At 38.3% G+C, this 22,406-nt stretch overlaps 2 protein-coding genes and 1 gene segment (V, D, J or C); all 3 read right to left on the bottom strand.

Moving 5' to 3' along the window:
* Positions 1 to 22,406, bottom strand: part of LOC142098455 (uncharacterized) — a 584,882-nt gene that overhangs the window by 348,991 nt on the left and 213,485 nt on the right. The window lies entirely within an intron of this gene.
* The window catches only part of LOC142098005 (uncharacterized), a 252,476-nt gene that overhangs the window by 205,523 nt on the left and 24,547 nt on the right, over positions 1 to 22,406 (bottom strand). The window lies entirely within an intron of this gene.
* Positions 8,396 to 21,045, bottom strand: LOC142098010 (Ig mu chain C region-like). The segment is given in 6 exon segments: positions 8,396 to 8,802; positions 10,077 to 10,367; positions 13,050 to 13,397; positions 17,065 to 17,412; positions 19,381 to 19,698; positions 21,036 to 21,045. Coding segments are annotated over 6 exon segments (1,722 nt in total).

The following is a 22,406-nucleotide window of genomic DNA, read 5'->3' as shown; positions in this document are numbered from 1 at the left end:
TGTATTTTAAATATATTTTTATAATTTGTATTTTTTATTTTAATATTTTATTTTACACACACTAGTGTGCAAAAGTTTGGAATAACTAGGAAATTTTTTGTTTTTTCAAAGAATTACCTTTTATTTACCAAGGCGCCACTAAATTGAGGTAAATATATAGTTAAGACATTAATAATGTTGCAAATGACTATTACTGCTTGAATTGTGTTTACTACTATATTTTACAATGTCATGCCATGCCCTGTGGTTAGTGCTTGATTGCTGACAATTTCAGCATTCCAACAATCCTAGGCCATGTGGCAATATCGTTGGAGGTATCCACAAATATTGTTAGTTCATAGTAATAAATAGGGTTTACACTGCGATTTAAAATAACTGAATACAAGTGAAAATGATGAAATAGAACTCAAATGAGCAAGTGTACCTTATAGATGAGAAATGTACTCCAATCTTCAGGAATGTAAGGCCGTAATAGAAATGTAGCAAAATTATGAAAACAGTAATAATAGAGGTTATACTTCCTATTTTGAGTGAGTGTGAAGAAAGTTCAGTATGATCAGATAGTATGCTCTGAGTGTGGGAACATTCAACATATAAGTGTAGTTCTATGCAAGCCGGGACCTCCATTTCAAACAGACTGTCACACGGGCACCATGGACTCCTTCCGTTTCTCTAGCAGCTTGTACAGGATACTTGGAAGGCTTTTCTCTGCCTAGAATAGAATCCCCTTTGGAACTGGCACTCACATCTGATAGTCTTTCAGTTAACACTAATAATCTGCAGCCCTGTTCTCCTAATTGTCAGCTTTCTTTACAGCCACGTCTATAAGTGTAGAAGCTCTGTCTGTTAGTTTGGCAGCTTTCTATGTGAGATTCATGACTGTCTACAGTCATCAGTCTCGCACGGTGTCTATTAGTGTTAAAGTCTCTCTATTCTGATTTCTGGTTGTAAAACTTTCACATACATTGTGCTCACACTGTTCTCTGTCTTCCCAAATGCGAAAACATGCAGAATCACGCACTTACGTATCAAAAATCCAAAGCCTAACTTTACTGTTAATAACACAAAAATGAGAAACATGGATCCAAGAGTCAATATTTCATGTAATTTAAGGGTAGGCAGATAATATGCCAAAGCAAAAGGGAAGGCCAGTCGGATGTTAGGTTGCGTAGGAACAGGAATTGGAAGCAAAAAGCGAGAAGTAGCGATGACACAGTCTCAGCCATTGGTGACACATTACATAGAATACTGTGCTCAGTTCTTGAGGCAATATCTCCAGGAGGACATAAATAAATTCAATTGTGCAAAAAATGGCAAATAAAATGGTAGAGTAAAAAACTCAAAACTCCAACCCCGATGGCGCTAATTGGTTATAATAAAAGTTGTAAATAACAAAGCTGCAGACACAAGGGTAGGGGATATACCCACTGAACAAGAAATACAATAAAAATTGAGTCTGCGCTAATAAGTTAATTAATAATTCAAATAAATTGCATTCTCATACATAAAAAGTATATACATTTATTCATCAAAAACTGACAAAAAAACATAAACATTTGATATCAAAATAACAGTGTATAGAAATGATACACTGAACATAAACACTTATAAATACAATGATGTCAGATGAATAAATTGACATCTACATTAGAAACAGTTCAGATGTGCACATATAAAGATCCCAATGTCATAATAAAAAATTGTATCAGATGTTTCTAGGCATGAGATCTAAAATGTCATATATGTGTAGTTGCTGTGCTAGCATATAACTAGCTACTCACAGTTATTAGTGGAATATAGTGAGAGGAAGTCCAAATACAACACTCAAACAGGTATGTAGTGAGAAAATCAATTCGAAGTCGCCCAAAAAAAACCAATACGCTTATATGTGATTTTACGTCTTGTGAGTAACTACCGTATTCACATCACAACGTGTTCCTCAGATACAAATGGACTCATTTTTTTTCCCCTCTTAGTTTTAGAATCTGCAGCCTTAGAATTAATAATGAAGAACACACCAAATAATTTTTTCTATTTTTTCCCAGACACACACAGCTACTAGTAAAAGTGTAAAACAACAGGAAGATCTCAAAACACTGCTCTTGTCACTTTGATTTGGCTGCAAGCTGGGAGTATAACCAGTTTTCAATCGATTTAAAGGTTAAATGCAAGGAAAATGTCATTTTTACCCAACAACCCTCCCGCTGGCAATCAGCAGAAGAGCTGTTCCTAGATTCACCATACTGCCTACGTCAGTTTCTTACACAGGTGAACTGCTATGGACGGTCAATGCGGAGACAAGAAACATTACAGCGCAATAAAACTTCTGGCGCTGAGTGACTATGTATCGCAATGATTATTGGGGGATTAGTGGTTCAGCTCCCACAGCTCCAGAGCACCTGTGTGTTCTCATGTACATGAAATCAATGAAAATAAAAAACACATGTATAAAAATCATAAGATTTTATTGATTTAAAAACAGCACTAAAATACCACATTAGAAATAATAAAAATTATAATCATATATTAATTCTGATCAGTGCACTGATCTAAAAACCACTAAATCAATCGACATGTCTCTTGCAACATAATTACCCAGGAGAGTTAATCTGTTTATAGAACATTTGCTATATAGAAGTTCATCAGCGCATTAACGAGAGATGAACTTTAACATTGGCTGAATCAGCTTTTGGATTGTTGTGAGAGAATCTATGAATCGTCGAGTTGGACGATATATATATATATAGATTCTATACCGTATGATTTTTAAAGTAATACTTCCTGGTGATAAGGCTTTGGACCAAGGAGATTATCATCAGTTGTGATTTTTTGCATAAAGTTTGTACAATTTATATCCGCTTTAAATTTCTATTGACAGACGTCGCAATGACATCAGCCTGCAGTGCCGATCACTTCTTCAATCGGAATCACTTACTGTCAGCTTGGTGCTCCGATCGGAGGCTCATGGTGTGTGTAGCAGAGCCACTACGGAGTATGACTGGCAAATTTTAGTCCGGGGGGGGGGGGTGAGACTCAGCTCAGCAGCCTATGAGGAACATTTTAAAGGAATTCTGACTTTTTTTTTTTAACTTTATCTCCTGCGAATGATCCAGCACAATAATGCGTTGAATATTGTAAGGACAGACGTATCTGGATTCTACACCATCAGTATCATATTGTCCATAAACAAGGTGAGTTTGACCTCTTGATTCCACACCTGTATGACTATGAATTCCTTATTTCCTTAGGTTTTAAGCGGTGCTTTAAAAGACCAGATCATTGATACGATTTATCAATGAACTAACCACCACTAATCAATCTCATCCATGGATTTAGGTGAATAACAGACTGGTTAAAGAGGGTGTTGAGAAGGGTTTATTTCAATGACATATTTTGTCGCAGTGTTTGTGCTTTTTTGAACATAATTTTTCTTTCTGTGGCGCTACAGATCGGTGAGGACCCTGGATGCCAGAGCCTGCTGGTGCTTGTAGTTCTACACAAATCTAGATACATTTTTATCTTATACCTTAGAAAGAATAAAGACTGCAGCTATCAGCGGAGGAGCCAGAACTATTCCAAGGGGTCTAGATCTAATTTTAAGGTCAGCCACAATATTATAAACTCATTTGGATGTACAGTACTTATTTATCTGTGTGCTGCTAAACTATAAGTGACACACTCTCAGAACCGCTCTAATAAATATATAAACACAGTGTTGTGCTGGTGCTATCACTGTCTATGGAGGTCTCTCTGTTAAATTGGAATTGATGCTGTTTTTATTGGTTGAATGAAGAGTTTTCAATAACTGTGAATGTACCAAATATTCATGGACTTTTGTTTTAACCTTGTAGCCTAGATTTCAATGTATCCGATACATTATGTCCTAGATGTACATCTTGCCTTTAAAACCTACCTGACCGGCTGTTTAGCTGACTGGTGAAAATAAAATGAAAAATACATTTGGTAGAGACAGAGCGCCACCAACTGGTGAACACTGGTACATGTGGTTGTTCATTCTGTATTACAGAGCTGATAAGTGAATATATGTTAAATATAATATAATACCAAGAAAAATAATATAATTAATCCAACCGATTATTGTGTTAAAAGGTTGAAGATTTTTACACCATTGCATTTGTATTAAACTGTGTCTGCTGTAATCTTTGTTGCAGACAATCCTGCTTTTTCTGATGCTAAAATTGTTGGTCTCTGTTTTTAAATGTGTTTGGTTTCAGTCTATTGTGCTGCTATATTCGTCACCAGTTTATGAAAGTCAGTGTTTGAAACACAGTACAGTTATACTATAATCAAGTCCAAGGGTCATGTCATGCTAGGGATTACAGGAATTGTTTGTATTAATTTGTATGCTATAATTAATTGTGTCCCTTTAGGAGAAAATAAATAATTTATTGTGCCGCGTTAGGAAATAATAATAATTGTGCCCCCTGGTGAGAAAAAAAATAAAATTTTTATTTCCCCATAATTTTAATTTTAATGATGGGTCCCTAATAAATACTTAACTGAAAATGTCTTGTTTTTTTAATCCGACATCATTCATGTGGGGAATAAAATATACTCTAAAGGGCGAAATGTATCGCTCATGAGGAACACCCAAAGCAAAATGAGTTAATGTCTGGTGAGACCAACTACTTAATAGTCAGGCAACTAATTAGGAACAATCTTATTAAAGTAATAATTGGATTTTTCCAGTCTAGGGTATGATGACATTTTCTTCAGGTTTGTTCAGAAGGCAAAAGAAAATATTCAGTGATAACGCAGTATACTGAATCCAGTCAAAACCCATCAATAATGAAAGTATTAAAGTCTTCTTAAATACACAACATTTCAAGAATATAAGTGGGCGAGTATTATATTATGATGATTACAAGATAGGGTTAGTCTTAATATTAACTCTTCATAGAAACAGCCAGGCACGGTGAACTCAATATTGACCAGTAGATGGCAATAGAAGACAACTTTTAAAAGTTAACAATGTCAATCAGTCACTTAGGAAATATATGTTTTTGTTTCTTTTTGTCAACTTCAAATTACAAGATTTATTATAGTAAAGTTTCCATTTTTGACAAGTAGATGACATTCATATAGAGCTTTAGAGGTATAGTTACTAAACTGCACGTTTGAAAAGGTGGAGCTGTTGCCTATAGCAACCAATCAGGCTCTAGCTGTCATTTATTTAGTACATTGTACAAAATGACAGCTAGAATCTGATTGGTTGCTATAGGCAACATCTCCACTTTTTCAAACTTGCAATTTAGTAAATATACCCCTTAGACTTCCTTTAAAAACAAATTATATTACATGTAATGTCAGTGCTTCCTTTGGCTGTATCCGATTATAGCCACTTCCTATGAAGAAAATTCTCAGTTAATGATATTTTGCTGTTCAAACATTAGTCATACACACATATATATATATATATATATATATATGTATTCATTCACCATATATGGGAGGTATACGGTGGTATGTCATACCGTCACTTCTCCTACTGCCTTCATTGTAACACTATCACATTTCATTCACTTACATTCCCCTTACATTTTCTATACCGCCGCTTCTAAATTTCCACTTCGACCACTGATCTAAGGCATGGTGGGTGGGTGGGTGGATTGTGCAGATCCCATTTATTGAATTTATGTTTACTTTCCACATTATTGCAACAAAATTAATATGATTTGAATTTGTGGCTTAATCCATTCCTGAAGATTTGAAACTTCTCCTAATTACTTATATTTTAAAATAAATATCAGTGAAGTTAAAGGAGAAATTTTCAATGTTATGATGATGGTGAATGGTATTTTAATTTCTTAAAAAAAAGCTCTAAATAAATAATTAAAAAAATAAAACGAAAACTGTGCCCCCCCATGTAATTCTATAGGCACCACCATACTCCAGCAGTTTACACTTCAGTGTGTTGAACATTGCGCTCCTCATGTTTTAAACATCAGATCCACTGTATGAAGTTCTGGAGATGTCCCAGTGCTGAATGGTCATTACCATAGCCAAGGAATACCTATGTGGAAGACAGAGGGAGAACAGGATAAATATTGGAAACAAAGCTGGATAATGTCAGTGATAATTACATATAAGTCAACGTATATTCAAAATGTAGCATGTAAATACTGAATGAATAATAGGGGTAACATAAAAGGTTTGTGCCCATCATTCCCATATACAGAGCCATAGGCCATATTTCCTGTAGTACAGGGTCATTCCTCACTGTGTTATTACCAAGGTGAATGAACTAGGTACAATACACGGCTTGTCCTTGTCAATCACTCTGTAACACCTATATCAGAGGATCCTAATCTATAGACTGGGCACAAAGCATTGGGCTGTCCATCATCTCTGCTAATATATTGTGTTTTACCAATTATTATTCTAATTGCTGATCATTTTTTAATATGACTGTTTTGCACAATTTTCTGCTCACTATATTTTAGCAACAATATACTTAATGGAGCTCTAGGCCCCAAAATTGATATCTTGTTATATGAACCATTATTCGGTATTACCCTGACATTCCACTGAGGATGTGTTAGAAAGTAAAGTATCACCCCCCCCCCCCCCACTCCGCTACAGACAGCTGAAGCTCCTCCCTCATATTTAGGACATTGTCCTGATTGGATCTCTTACAGGTCAAAAAGCTAATAATGTGATATCAGTGGATCTGCTCCTGTGTATAAATTAATTAACTTACACAGGTTGCTGAAAACCTCCAGAGCTGTGACTTAGACCTGCTCGCTCAGATAGAGAAGCACCTCCCTCCTAACAGTGCAACAGAGGAGTGAGAGGTGGTGGATAAAATTAATTAAGTAAAGCACCATTAATACGCAGGTCTTTACTATATATTAATGACAACTAATGGCTTTACTTGTTCTTCAATTTGTAAATGACAACATTAAGGCAAACTCACAGTCCCACCTCAAGTCTTTGTTTGGGACGGTCATAGTCCAGGCTGCATCATCTTCAAGTGCTGACTGTACACTCGATGTCTAATATATCTAGAGATGATCACTGTTTTGGTTTTGGTTTTGGATCTGAATTACCTTCGTGTTTTGGTTTTGGCAAAACTGCCCTTGCGTGTTTTGGTTTTGGCTTTGTTTGGTTTTGTTTTGCAATTTTTTTGGGCTAAAATAACCTAATTTAGTGCTCCACCTGTTTCTTGGATAAGTGAGTTAATTCTACAGCTAATAAATTAGGAAAGAACAGTTTAATCCCTGGTAGGCCGTCCTTAATTCTACACACAAGCCTGATTGTCTTAGCCTATTGGCAATGTAGCCATCGTCTTTGGGTGTATATTACACCCTACACTTATAGTTAAATATAAAAAGAAGCAGCCTGCAAAGACAATTTTATAAATACAAATGCCCAAAGCAGATGTTGTGTTTGGGTGTATAATATTCCCCTAGATTAAAATTGAAATCGATGAAGAAGCAGCCTGCATAGACTATACAATAAAAATAGAAATGGACAAAGGCAGTTTGGTGTCTGTCTGTATAGGCCCCCCTCCAGTTGTAGTTAAATAGAAAAAAATCAGCCTGCATAGACTGTACGTTAAATAGAAATGGACAAAGGCAGTTTGGTGTCTGTCTGTGTATGACACCCCACCCTTATAGTGAAAATGACAAAACAGCAGCCTTTAAAGACTGTACGTGAAATAGAAATGCCCCAAGTCCCTTTCCTGTTTGGGGGTAGATTACACCCTACACTTAGAGTAAAAGTTTTAAAAATATGTTGTCGTCATCATCTTCAGCACCATCCTCACCCTCACCAGTTTGTACATCATTATCACAGACTATTAATTCGGCTCCACTTAAATCCGCCATTAACAAACTGTCAGTGCTTGGATGTCTTTGATGGTAAAGGCCTTCCTCGTGGAAGATGTAGTTCATTTGATGAACATCATCTTTTCTACATTTTTCGGAAGTAACCTCCTACGTCGATCACTGACAAGGTTCCCGGCTGTGCTAAATACTCTTTCAGAGTACACACTGGAGGGTGGGCAGCTTAGGTATTGCAATGCAATTTTGTACATGGGTTTCCAAATGGGCCTGCTTTTCTTCCCAGTAAGGAAAGGGACTGTCTGACATTTCCATATCAATTACCTCTTGAAAATAATCCTGCACCATCCTTTGCATGTTAATACTCGGATTGGATGGAGTTATGGGCAAGGTCACAATACATGGGCAAGCACGATACAATCACATGTCACAGATTGCTTAAGGCTATTCTCATACATTGTTTATACCAAAATTATATTTAATAATAAAGTTTTATAATAGTTATAAAACTATTAACAGAGAAATGATTAGTTAAGGATAATAGTGCAAAGTAATGTAAATGTAAATCAGAGACTCAGTAATGATTGTATTCACAACTGTGTACAATCTCCTGTGTTTCCCCCATACTCACCTGAAACTGACAGTTCCTCCATCTGTAACGGTCCTGTACTTCTCTCCATTGGTTCCTCCAGGCTGGGATGTTCCACTCTGCAGATGATGTCTGATCCTCGGTCTCTCAGTGATGGGGTGAACACCAGACTGGCTGTACAGCAGTATGTGTTATCAGGTTGTATCTGGGACTTGGTGACTGACATCTTATAGGTCTCACAATCATATATAGGATTATATATCTGTCCTCCTTCCTCCTTCTTATACCATCTCACACTCAGAGCATCAGGGAAATATCCAGAGATTTTACACTGCAGTTTGCAGTCACTGGAGTTCAGGAATAATTTAGATGTATCCATATCACCAATCTGTGGGCACCAGGGAAAGTCTGCAGAATAATTGTTTCATTAAGCTGCTTGGATGACTAATACAGTGTATTCCAAATACAGTAATATGAATATTATTATATTTCTGTGTCTATGAATAGTCACATCTGAGATATTTTTCTCCAAGGCATCTTACATATATTTGGTTATACTTTTAAAGACATGTGGGGAAATACTCTCACCCTGAATGGTTCAGCTCCCCTCTGCTGCCTCCATAGTAGGATTACTTAGTGCTGGGGATAGTTAATCCCACCAGTAGTAATGGTCTCTGACTATTGAAATGACACGTGATTCTCACTTTACATATAACTAATGACTTAATTTGTCACCAAAAATATAATGTTATGAAAAACACTAATTCTGTTGTAGAAATCAAGAAATCCAATTAAAGAATGTGCTCATTTCATTTTCAGGTATCCAACCACCCCCTTATTTGGGGCCTAGTTCCCCACCCCATGTAGCATTGGGGGCCCCATCTGCTCACAGCGCAGAGTGGTGCAATCCATGCTTCCATTCAGTTAATGAAAAGGACTGTCCTGTCTGATCCCACCTGTGATCTACAGCTCCATACATCAAACCCTGTTTCCTGGATAATTATAAGTGTTGGGAAAGTGAGGTTATAATCGGGTGATGTCCATAAGGGGACAACCTTTTATTAGATCTATGTGACTTGATAATTAGGGCCTCAAACGGCAGGAGTTTATTTCTGCTTTTAAAGTATCTCCCCTCTGTGGTTTTAAATATACACAGGATAAAATTCAACAAAGGTCATTTTATTGTGGTTTTCTAGCTTTAAAGGACAGATACATCCTATATCCAAAGGAAATCCTACAAAGGAAAAGGATTTTCCCCTCTACATTGTGCACCAACTCTACAGTTACTGTATTGTTGCTGGAAGACACCAGACAGACACGTAATCCTGCACCAGGGTGAACGCTGCACATAAGAGAACAGGTTACATTGTATCTGAACAGGTTCTGTATTCTCTACATCCCACCCTCAATATAAGTGTCAGTGTGTGCCCACAGCCGGAGTCCACTAGCTGGGAATATTATTGTTATTAGTATTATATTATAATATATTATTATTCATCTCATGTATCCAGCGGGCATTAATGATGACAGATGTGGGGATCCCAGGCAAGGATCCCCCACCTATCTGCTTCACTTTGGGGCACTTTCTAGCGAGTGGAGTTGACATAAAGTGGATATCTCCTCTAATGAAATTTTTACAGTGTAAATAAATAACATTATATAGTGTATTTATACATTTTTACCTGTCCTGGTCAGCATTGTGCGGTGAGGCTGTGCCAGAGATTCATGCTCCCACGTCACATACACAGGAAGCTGGAATCCCTGGGGAAGTCTGCACTGACTTATAACATCAAATGTTTTCCCACCTTCAGAGTCAGTTATTTTATTTTCTGATGTTATTGTGTTACGTTGTTCTCTACTGGTCCATGTAACTGTTATACTATCAGGGTAGAACCTCTTCAGACTCAGAGAACACAGCACCTCCCCTGAGGAACAGAGGGAGAATCTCACAGGTTCTATCACCTCCGGGGCCACTAGACATGAATAGGAGAACACTGATTATTATGTAATATTATTATCATACACTGAGTATAATACAATATCATTATCATACACTGAGTATAATACAATATCATTATCATACACTGAGTACAATACAATATCATTATCATACACTGAGTATAATACAGTATCATTATAATACACTGAGTATAATACAGTATCATTATAATACACTGATTTTAATACAACATCATTATCATACACTGAGTATAATACAACATCATTATCATACACTGAGTATAATACAATATCATTATCATACACTGACTATAATACATATCACTATCATACACTGAGTATGATACAATATCATTATCATACTCTGTAAGTATTATACAGTATCATAATTCTACACTGTGAATATTATAGCATCATATTATACAATAATAATATCACAGTGCTTTAGTGATTAGCACTTCTGTCTTACAGCACTGGGGTCATGAGTTCAATTCCCGACCATGGCCTTATCTGTGTGGTGTTTGTATGTTCTCCACATGTTTGCACGGGTTTCCTTCAGGTGCTCCGGTTTCCTCCCACACTCTAAAAACATACTAGTAGGTTAATTGGTGGCTATTAATTACCCTAGTCTCTCTTGTCTCTGTGTGTGTGTATGTTAGGTAATTTAGACTGTAAGCTCCAATGGGGCAGGGACTGATGTGAGTTAGTTCTCTGTACAACGCTGCGGAATTAGTGGCGCTATATAAATAAATAAAGGATGATTATCATCCCTGCATGACATTTTGTTTGGGTTTTCTCCCCTTCTCTCCCCCTGCTAATGCAATGTAAGCCCCATGTACTGCGCGTGTTTGCTCTCGCCATGATCCCTAGAGGCACTACATCTTGGTGCTTACAGTAACATTCCTATACACTGTATCATGCATTATCATTATTATATGCCAAGTGTCATACAATATCATGTATTATGCAATATCATTATCATACTCAAAATCGTTGGTTTGGAATACTCGAATTTCAGAGTAAACCAATCAAAACTCTGGATTAGAGGGTTTTTAAAACTTTTCCACTAATTAACTTGGAGAAGCTAAAGCAAAACTCAAGGGTTGTACAGCTGGAAGTTTGCACTTCTTTGGAATGGATTGTTTCACTGCAAAACTCACATCCAAATGTTGCCACTTACTCTGGGATGGTGATGATGAAGTCCCCCTGCTGAGTGTTGAGTGTGGGGTAGGACTGGGAACAGTACAGGAACAGTTTTGAAAATGTTGCTCCACTCTAATTATGGTTGACATTTATAAAACAGGTCTGGGATCTTTACCATATTCATTCACTGTCCTACATGTATATCAGAAGGAAATGGGCGGGGTGTGACATCTATTGGGGTGGGACTTAGTGGCATATGAAAAAAGCAAACAAACAAATGGTACAGAGTAAACATACACCGATCAGCTACCACATTAAAACCACTGACAAGTGAAGTGAATAACATTGATTATCTGGTTACAATGGCTCCTGACAAGGGGTGCGATATATTAGGCAGCAAGTGATCAATCAGTTCTTGAAGTTGAGAGTTGGAAGCAGAAAAAATGGGCAAACATAAGGATCTGAGCGACTTTGACATGGGCCAAACTGTAATGTCTAGACGACTGGGTCAGAGCACCTCCATAATGGCAGGTCTTGTGGAGTGTTCCCGGTATGCAGTGGTTAATACCTACCAAAAGAGGTCCAAAGAAGGACAATCGGTGAAACCATGACAGGGACATGGGCACCTAAGGTTCATTGATATGCATGGGGTGTGAAGGCTAGCCCGTCTGGTCCAATCCCACAGAAGAGCTACTGTAGCACAAATTGCTGAAAAAGTAAATGCTGGCTATGATAGAAATGTGTCAGAACACACAGTGCATCGGAACTTCCTGTGTATGGGGCTGCGTAGCCACAGAACGGTCAGAGTGCCAATGCTGACCCCAGTCCACCAACGAAAGCGCCTAAAATGGGCACATGAACACCAGAACTGGACCATGAAACAATGAAAGAAGGTGGCCTGGTCTGATGAATCACATTTTCTTTTAAACCAAGTGGACAGTCGGGTGCATGTGCTTCAGTTACCTGGGGAGGAAATGCCACCAGGATGCACTATGGGTAGAAGGCAAGTTTACGGAGGCAGTGTGATGTTCTGGGCAATGTTCTTCTGCGAAACCTTGGATCCCGGCATTCATGTGAATCTTAGAGATATTTGGGGGATGCTCATACTTGCCAACACTCCCGGAATTTCCGGGAAACTCTCAAATTCCAGGTAGATCTCCTGGACTGCTGGGAGATTAGGCATGCACACTTCCTAGTGTGTCATTGCAAATCACATAATTGTAGCCCTGGATCTAATAGTTACTGACTGGTCACTGACCAGTTGCTTCAGTTTATTTTGGATGTTATTGGAATGGAAAGGAAATTTATCCAGTCAATGATCAGTACAACATTTGGCAATACCATAATTTTGCTTTATGGCTCAGCAACTAGATTTCCATTCATGTGTGTGGACAAAATCAGTGACAGTATTATGTTGTTATAGTCAATAAACAAAATAGATATTTTATGTGACAGTAATAAAATAAGACTATTATCTTAGCTCATATATCTAGAGCTAATTCTGATATAACTGAAATGATATTACGTGATATTTATTAATGCACCATACTCACACTTCACTTGTACCGGTCCTGTACTTCTCTCTATCGGCTGCTCCAGACCGGGATGTTCCACTCTGCAGATAAATTCTGACCCTTGGTCCCCCAGTGATGGGGTGATCACCAGACAGGCTGTATAGGTAAATGTTTTATCTCTCTGCTGCTGTGATCCGTGGATTGGAAGCTTCTTTGTCTCATTGTCAGACATGGGAATTAATTCCTTATTTCCTCTCCCTTTCTTATACCACGTCACAGTCAGATCATCAGGGTAATAACGTGACACTGTGCACTGCAGCTGTGTCTGTTTGTCCAATAACAGATCCGGTGTCTGTATTTTATCCATTTCTGGCCGGGAAAGAAAATCTGCAAATATTATGAACATAGAAAAGGTTCTCAGTGACCCGGTACATTTATATCATGTTACTCAGAGCATCTAATGAGTGGGATTCACAAAATTAACTTTATTCTTTTATATTTATTTTTTCAAGAGGCATCCTTGCGCACTACAGCTGCTGCTGCTGCTGGAGGTGATACCTCTATACAGAAGGGGACCAAGAAGAGTAATCATAGCTTTAAACAACAATTGTCCGTGAAACAAGCATTTGGAAGAGGAACCAAGTATAAAAGCCAGCATCCTGTTCCACAGTGGATCACTAAAGCCATGACAGCTATGTTAGCATTGGATGTGTGTAAAAGTTCTGCCATCATTGCATAATGTTTTAGCTGCTCTTTTGAGGTTATGTGTCCACACAACTAAATTCCATTTCAATGCCATTTCTTCCAAACAGCAATTCCTCAGCTGTACGGGAGAATAAACAAAAAGTCATTAAGTCCCTAAAAAGGGCATTGTACTGACTGTCCACTTAACTACCGATGTGTGGACAAGTGGTACTGGTCAAACAATAGACTACATTGTATATCTTCTATTGTAACATGAAAATGTAATTAATCTAGACATCTGTTATGAGAGTCATGACATTGTCACCATTGAGGAAGATAACCACTGTAAGCCAAATACCCATGAGTAATTTGTTTTCATCTCTATCTAGTCTCCAGTTCAACAACCAAAATGTTCGCTATTGTGGGGGCCCAAACAAACCAAGCACTTTAGTCACAAAAGTGTCAGTCCCTGTTGCTGAAGTGGATGGTTTGTTAATCTATGTGCATGTCCATTTCAACATATCTGTGGGTGGGCCAAATGAAAATTCCACCTTGCACCATTCAACATTATGGCTTTGGTCTATCATCATCTGGTAAATATCTACTGATGCCGCTGTCCATCTAATGACCTCTGCTTCTTACTGTAGCTTCACTGTAAATAATGCATGCCCTCTAGCGTTCAAAATATTGTGTGGTCTTTCACTATTTTTATTCTGATTGCAGCCCACCTTTGTCTATCTACTTGTCGAAATGTCTACTAATCCCGCTGTCTGTTTAATGTCCTCCTACTCTTACTACCGGTGTCAATCTGTTGACACCGGTAGAAACTCTAGGAATGTAATTTTCAGCATTCAGTGACTGCATATAGATACTTTATGCACACTGCTGTGCCGTTATGTTTCATAGGGCTTGTAGATTCATTAAGGAAAGTTAACATAAAAATTGAGTAAGTTATCTTGCTCAAGTTTTCTGGACAAAACCATGTTGCAATGCAAGGGGTGCAAATGAATTTATTATTTTGCACATAAGGAAATTACTGGCTGTTTTTTCATGTAGCACACAAATACTTGTTAGCTTATTTGCACACTGAAATTTAAAGTTAAGATTTGCAAACCATGTGTAGAGGACCTGCGACACTGGAAAAATGGTAAACGGCAAAGCTTAAGCTTTGATGTGCCTATGGTTTGGAGAGAGCCAAAAATTCACTATGATGACTTTCAACATTCAAGGTTTTAGTCTGTACAAGAGGCTCAAGTATGATTACCCTAACTTGGAATCATTCAGAAGACCTATACCGCATTTGGAAGATGTTCCTGTGCCAGTGTTTACCACCCTGCCTTCATGTTCCGATGATGAAGAAATTAATGACTTTGGTACTGCTGTAGGAGACAACAGTGGAAATTAATTTGAAGGATGTACCTCGACACCTCAGCCTTTCTCTCAGGAGAAACTGAATGTTCTGGTGCAAGATTTAAATCTTTCAAAGCAAGGATCTGAACCTCTAGCATGAAGACTAAAGGAGAAGAACTCTCTGAAAGACAATGTGAAAATTGCACATTACCGTACAATATGGAAGGACCTCCTTCCCTATTTCAGTCAAGATGAAGAGCTTGTCTACTGCAATAACATCTCTGAACTAGTTCTTCAAATGGGTCAACTTGAATATAAGCCAGAAGATTGAAGGCTTTTCATAGATAGCTCAGCAAGAAGCTTGAAATGTGTTTTGCTGCACAATGGGAATTAATTACCTTCTCTTTCAATTGCTCACTCAACAAAAATAAAAGAAGGATATGATATAGTTAAAAAAGTCCTGCAGATGTTAAACTATCATGAACACCAGTGGTGTATTTGCATAGATTTAAAAATGGTCAATTTCTTGCTTGGGCAGCAGGGTGGATACACCAAGTACTCTTGTTCCATGTGTTTGTGGGATAGCAGAGCAAAGCATGGTCACTGGAGTAAAGTAACGTGGCCTTCAAGGGAAACAATGACTGTGGGTGCAAAGAACATCATCAATGAGCCGTTGGTTGACAGGTAAAAAATAATTTTACCACCGCTACACATCAGATTAGGTCTAATAAAGCAATTTGTAAAGGCCTTAGAGAAAGATGGTAATTGTTTCATATACATATACAAGGGGGCAGCACAGTGGCCTAGTTGTTAGCACTTCTGCCTCACAGCACTGGGGTTATGAGTTCAATTCCCTACCATGGCCTTATCTGTGTGGAGTTTGTATGTTTTCCCTGTGTTTGCGTGGGTTTCCTCCAGGTGCTCCGGTTTCCTCCCACACTCCAAAAACATACTGGTAGGTTAATTGGCTGCTATCAAAATTGACCCTAGTCTCTCCCTCTGTGTGTGTGTGTATGTGTGTGTGTGTCTGTCTATATTAGGGAATTTAGACTGTAAGCTCCAAATGGGCAGGGACTGATGTGAATGAGTTCTCTATACAACGCTGTGGAATTAGTGGCGCTATATAAATAAATGTTGATAATGATTATGATCATTCCCGCAACTTAGTATTGGGAAAATCAAATCAGGGATATTCAATGGCTCACTAATCTGACAACTTGTTAATGACCCAAATTTCTTACCAAGTATGAATGATGTTGAAGCTTCTGCTTGGTGCACTTTTGTTTCACTTATGAAGAATGTCTTGGGCAATAACAGCAGAAAATTGTGAAGAACTTGTAAGAAATATGCTCACACAGTTCCACAATTTATGAATTAATATGAGCATAAAGGTGCACTTCCTGCAGAGCCACCTAGACAAATTCCTACACAATCTTGGTGATTTTAGTGAAGAACAAGGGGAGCGGTTTTACCAGGACATCAAGGTGATGGAGGAGAGATACCAAGGCAGTTGGGATATAAATATGATGGCGGACTACTGTTAGAACCTCCAGCGTGACTATTCTAAGTTACAGTACAAAAGAAAATCCTACAGGCAGCGTTATTGAAAGGTATAAGAAAATTGATGATTAAATATTTGCTTTACAAATGATTTTTTCAGGATTTTCTAACTTATTAGTTGTAATTATTGTAAGGAATTTTGTGTGTGCTTCATAAAAAATAAAACGTGTTCATTTTGTGAAATTACCTATATATTATTTACGATCATACCCATCTGATCACGCTAAATCGTCGGTTTTCATCGGTTTATGACGAATTTGCGTGACCCCTCATATCTCAAAAACTGTAGCCAATCTGGGAAATCTGATAACATATTTGGAATCACACCAAAAACTGGTCCTAAACAACTTTAACATGTTGGGCAGCATACATGCTGTTATCTTAGCTCATAATTGTGGAGCTGATTATGATATAATTGAGTATATATATTACGTGATATTTATTAATGTACTATACTCACCCTGCACTTGTACCGGTCCTGTACTTCTCTCTATCGGCTGCTCCAGGCTGGGATGTTCCACTCTGCAGATAAATTCTGACCCTTGGTCCCCCAGTGATGGGGTGATCACCAGACAGGCTGTATAGGTAAATGTTTTATCTCTCTGCTGCTGTGATCTGCGGATTGGAAGCTTCTTTGTCTCATTGTCAGACATGGGAATTAATTCCTTATTTCCTCTCCCTTTCTTATACCACGTCACAGTCAGATCATCAGGGTAATAACGTGACACTGTGCACTGCAGCTGTGTCTGTTTGTCCAATAACAGATCCGGTGTCTGTATTTCCTCCATTTCTGGTCGGGAAAGTAAATCTGCAAATTTTATGTACATAGAAAAGGTTCTCAGTGACCCTGTACATTTATATCATGTTACTCAGATCATACAGTGAGTGGGATTCACAAAAATAACTTTATTCTTTGACATTATTTTTATAAACTTTGTTTTTATCAATTTCTTCCTAAAGTCTACATTGATAAACAATTATTTATATATTGAGAACAACAATAAATATAAACAGGTGCTATTTTACCACAGCGTAAACACCACCTATGTGGATCTCAAGAGATGGTAGTAGTCCAAAATGTAAAGTCTCAAAAACACTTCGCTCATTTAAGAGTGGCAGCCTCAAGAAACCTGCGACCAGATGGTTAGTCCGGATGAGTAGAAGTTACTGCAATAGAAACAGGTAGGGCGCTCCAATGTGTATTATCAGATATAAAAATGGACAAACAAGTATTAAGCTGCGTACCATAAGGATATAATCAAAGATTGGAGTAGAAGGGGGATCTTCTTCAAAGGGTATACCCCCAGATCTCCATCAGGGAGGACGACAATGTAGAAAAAAGAGAAAGAACACATATAGTGTAGTATTGTATGAACTCCACCATACAAGTGTAGTCCACCTCCTTATTCACCAAATACTGTGGCAAATCGATAGATGTAGTGAGATATCAAACACATGCATATCCATGTGTGCACATCTAGGTGAAAAAGTGCAAATAATCTGCGTACCAGATTCCACAGGGTTGTAGTCAGGTCATATACATATATCAAGTCAAACATATATATCTTCTGTCATAAAACCTCATCAGTAGCGGTGATGAATGAAAACAGCATAAGATAAAATGGTTTTAAAAAATTATCACAGATTAAGAGACTTCCTCAGGAGCACCAAAAAGCAGTCTGCTTTTTGGTGCTCTTGAGGAAGTCTCTTTATACCGAGATGAAACGCGTCGAGCCACGGTCTTTACCAGCGCTAACTCCTTTACCTCATGTGATTTGCTCTATTGCTATTTTAATAAATCTGTGATCATTTTTTAAAACCATTTTATCTTATGTTGTTTTCATTCATCACCGCCACTGATGAGGTTTTATGACAGAAGATATATATGTTTGACTTGATATATGTCTATGACCTGACTACAACCCTGTGGAATCTGGAATCGATTTGCCACAGTATTTGGTGAATAAGGTGGTGGACTACACTTGTATGGTGGAGTTCATACAATACTACACTATATGTGTTCTTTCTCTTTTTTCTACATTGTCGTCCTCCCTGATGGAGATCTGGGGGTATACCCTTTGAAGAAGATTCCCCTTCTACTCCAATCTTTGATTATATCCTTACGGTACACAGATTAATACTTGTTTGTCCATTTTTATATCTGATAATACACATTGGAGCGCCTTACCTGTTTCTATTGCAATTAGTTATATATTACCTTCCGCAAGTCAGTCTGAGGTTATATTGTAATTTTGTTAATATATTCTTGATTTCCAACAACATCTAACATTTCTTATTCCTTAGTTAAATGTGTTTTTTTCAGTAGAATTCTGCATTCAGATAGTTTATTAAAAGATACAGAAACTGCCATTGATATAACTATTAATTAAATCACCTATTAGTCCAATAAAATCATTGATAACTGTAAAGAACATTTAAAAAAATGCAGTGGTGATATAATTTAACTCACAGAGCAATGTACATAACTCTGAATATAATATTAATAAGATTTGAAGAAGAAATGAAGAATTATTCTGGAAGAGACTTTTGTAAAAATCCTCTCTGTATGTTTAATTTACAGTGTATAATAACACTCAGCAGCACAACAATTTATGAGCCGTTTCCTTTCTTACCTGAGGAAGATGACGACCATGAAGGGTTACGTGACTAAGACCCCAAGTAGCAGGAGTTGTCCAAAGGTGGAAAACCCCTTTAACCCTTCTCAAAATTTGCAGGAATGTAGTAACTACCTCAATTTTTTCCCAGTGACACTTACATTTTATATCACTCTTCTCACTATCCCAGTCTTTATGTAGCGGATGTTCCAGCTTCTCATGAGTTACCGCAGCTCGGACTATATACGGCTCATTTACATTGACCTTGTCTCTCAGGGTCTCACAGCTGCTGGTGGCATTAAAGGTCCCATCCTGGTTCTCTTCCATGATAACAGTAGATTCCAGGGTCTCGTGCTTTGTACTTGAAGGTGGTTGGATCACTGTCCAACATACTGAGATATCTTTAGGGTAAAAATGATCCACGTTCAAACTGAGACGGCCGTCTGTGGAGCAAATTATATTTCTCGCCTTTGGAAGTCCTGTAATGATAAAAAAAATTCCAATGTACTGGTAGAGCAAATTCACAAACCTGGTAATGGAGTCAATGGGGATAAATAACCTTTAATCATTATTATTATTATCATAGATTTGAAAGGCACCACAGTGCTCCGGGGCGCCATAGAGTAGGGAAAACATACAAGGTAGACAAAATAAATGCAGACATGAAATGAAAGGATATGAAGGACCCTGCTCATTACAGAGCTTACTAAGTGGAAGAGGGCACAGTTGAAACAAGAGGAGCCAATGTGGCTAACAGTGGAGACAATTGTGAGGGTGTACTAGTGTGAATAGTGTTATCGGAGATAAGGTCACCTCTAAAAAAGAGAGGGGTTTTCAAAGAGCGTCTCAGAGGATTTTCAAAGATTTGAAGGCTGTGGGAAAGTCTAATCGAGCATGGTAGGGAATTTCATAAGTAGGGAGCAGCACGGGAGAAGTCTTGTAGGCGGGAGTGAGAGGTGGACAAGACCAGACCAGAGACGAGACAAGGCGCAGGTCAGAGGTAGATCTAAGAGGGCGGGAGGGAGGGAATTTAGATATGAGACTTGAGATGTATGCAGGGGTAGTGTTGTTGAGTGCTTTGTAGGTAAAGAGAGTAATTTGAATTAGATTCTAGAGGACACAGGGAGCCAGTGTAGGGATTTGCAAAGTGGTGCAGCAGATGTGGAGGGGTGTGAGAGGAAGATCAGTTTTGCAGCAGCATTTAGGATGGATTGAAGTTTGGATATATGGGTGTCAGGAATGCCAGATAGCAGGAGGTTGTAATAGTCAAGTTGGGAGATGATGAGAGGACGGATAATAGTTTTGGTAGCATGTTGAGTAAGAAAAGGGCGTATTATGGCAAAGTTTTTAAGGTGGAGTCGACAGGACTGGTAGAGAGTCTGGATGTGAGGAATAAAACAATAGAGCGGAGTCAAGTGTGACACCAAGGCAGCGGGCTTGGGAGACTGAGGGAATTGTGGCAGTAGTTGGGGAGAGAGACTGAATCGAGAGATGGTTTCTTTAGAATTGGTAAGATGAGCGCATGTTTAAAAGAGGATGGAAATGTGCCAGTGGAGAGAGACAGGTTGAAGAGGTGAGATAGAGGTGGGCATGCAGTGGAGGAGATGCTGTGGAGAAGTTGGGAGGGAATAAGGTCGAGGGGACAGGTTTAATTTTTTCTGCAATCATTGCAATTTAGTTACATGGAAACACAATGCAATAAGCTAATGTTCTATATTTATATATTTGCAGGAGCCCTTTAATGATAATTATTGCTTTATTTCAAAATAAAAGTTTGCTGATGTTTTTTATTTATTGTTGTGCAAAAATTACATACCCTCACACATTCCTCATTAGAAAATCAGAGCAAACTAAGCCACATCACCAATGCCACATTACACACACACATTCAGCTAGTGTCATCGTCTATCCGCAGGTAAATATTGATCTGGATTGTCGGTCGTTTTGAGCTTACAAACCACAATATGGGCCAGTCTAAAATGCCCAATGTATGTGTATGAGCAGCTTAACTGACCTGCTGTGATACATGTTATACAGATAATCTTTAGAGGGAACAGAATAATGTGTGTAATTACAGGGGAGCATGTTGCTTCGGGAATTGGAAATATGCCACTTATAGCCATTAGGTGGTGCACAGAGCCAAATCATTCTTCCAAGGCTTAATTATCTGACCTGTATAGACATGTGTTAGTAAAGAGACATCTATAATATAATACATCTACATTGATCTACTGGTACTCTAATGTACATGGAGATCCAGTGCTCCATTTTTGGCACAGAGCTGCATCATATCTATTATTTAGGTATTACATATAACCAAGCTCTGCTCAAATACGGAACAGAGCTGTACTCGGCCGACTCAGATGGATGATTTCAGTGTAGAGAAGACAGGAGGAAGTTGCGCGTGTACCCACAAAACAGGCATCCAAAGCAAATATGTTGGGAAGAGTGTAAATATGCTGCTGTTTCCTCCATATTTGCCTTGATACATAGACCAATTTTCTTCTGAAACTGTTAATTGAAATAAAGAATTCAGTTACTTACGGCTCTTCCTGTACCTTTGGATTAGTATCATAATTACTAAAGTTCCCAATGCACAAACCAGCACAATAGTAATAATCAGAACATGAGCTTTGTATCTCGCCTTCATATCTGAAAGAAAACATAAGAGAAATACAGATTGCTTACTGTACAGTATGAAGGTGGTGATGTATGTATGTAGTATGATGATAGATATGGCACAATGTCTCACTTACACAGACTGTACCACTTATTTTGTCTTGTCCTGTGAAATATCTTCATATTATGCACATGATACGTAAAAACTTATATAAATTCTGACATTCTCTGACCTGTATAAAGGTCCTCAGTCTACAGCAGGGTTGTCCAACCTGCGGCCCAGCGCGACTGTAAATGTGGCCCAGCGGTTGTAGCAAGGGGGCAGCGCTGTTAATGAAAAAAATATCCTGAAAAAAAAAATAAAAAATACTTACCTTGCGGTCACGTCAGCTGGCGCTCCGGCTCCCTCCCTGGTCTCCTCCTCCGTGCGGCGCTCGCAGTGAATGTCGGGGGTGACGTCATCACACCCGACATCCATTGCGTAGCGCAGCACAGAGGAGTCACCCGCGCGAACTATCAGCAGCAGTGAAAGATTATCCAGTATCTTATTGTTGTTACTCTGAATTTG

The sequence above is a fragment of the Mixophyes fleayi genome, chromosome 7 (genome assembly GCF_038048845.1).
Source record: "Mixophyes fleayi isolate aMixFle1 chromosome 7, aMixFle1.hap1, whole genome shotgun sequence".
Taxonomy (NCBI): domain Eukaryota; kingdom Metazoa; phylum Chordata; class Amphibia; order Anura; family Limnodynastidae; genus Mixophyes; species Mixophyes fleayi.
This window is presented reverse-complemented; position numbering and strand designations above follow the sequence as displayed.